The sequence below is a fragment of the Phaethon lepturus genome, unplaced genomic scaffold (assembly GCF_000687285.1).
Source record: "Phaethon lepturus isolate BGI_N335 unplaced genomic scaffold, ASM68728v1 scaffold52305, whole genome shotgun sequence".
NCBI classification, from domain to species: domain Eukaryota; kingdom Metazoa; phylum Chordata; class Aves; order Phaethontiformes; family Phaethontidae; genus Phaethon; species Phaethon lepturus.
This window is the reverse complement of record NW_010540813.1, coordinates 608-966: the sequence shown is the minus strand read 5'-3', so window position 1 is coordinate 966 and position 359 is coordinate 608. Positions and strand designations below refer to the sequence as shown.

Below are 359 nucleotides of genomic sequence, written 5' to 3'. Positions count from 1 at the left end.
CCGGGGACCCCACGGTGCTGATGAAGTCCCCGGGCAGCCGGGCCAGCTCCCCACCGCCAGCATGCAGCCGCCGGTCAGCTTTCCGGGGGCAGCAGAGCAGCCTCTTGAAGGCCTTACGGAAGTCGGGGCTGCGGCAGTAGATGATGGGGTTGAAAGCGGAGTTGGCGTAGCCCAGCCAGTTGAAGAAAACGAAGAGCCAGTCCGGCACCAGCTCCCTGTTGAAGACGTTGACGATGTTCACCAGGAAGAAAGGGAGCCAGCAGAGGGTGAACACCCCCATGATGATGCCCAAAGTCTTGAGGGCTTTCTGCTCCTTCATGGCCATGATGCGGGAGGTCTTTCGCTTGCTGGCTCCGCCC

At 62.1% G+C, this 359-nt stretch overlaps 1 protein-coding gene across 1 annotated transcript in view; it reads right to left on the bottom strand.

Annotated features, from left to right (window-relative positions):
• Positions 1–13: 13 nt before the first annotated feature.
• The window catches only part of ADRB1 (adrenoceptor beta 1), a gene marked incomplete at both ends in the record, with an annotated part of 950 nt that continues 604 nt past the window's right edge, over positions 14–359 (bottom strand). Inside the window, one exon of the mRNA XM_010287533.1 lies at positions 14–351. Coding sequence (XP_010285835.1) covers positions 14–351 — 338 coding nt within the window. The remainder of the gene's footprint in view (positions 352–359) is intronic.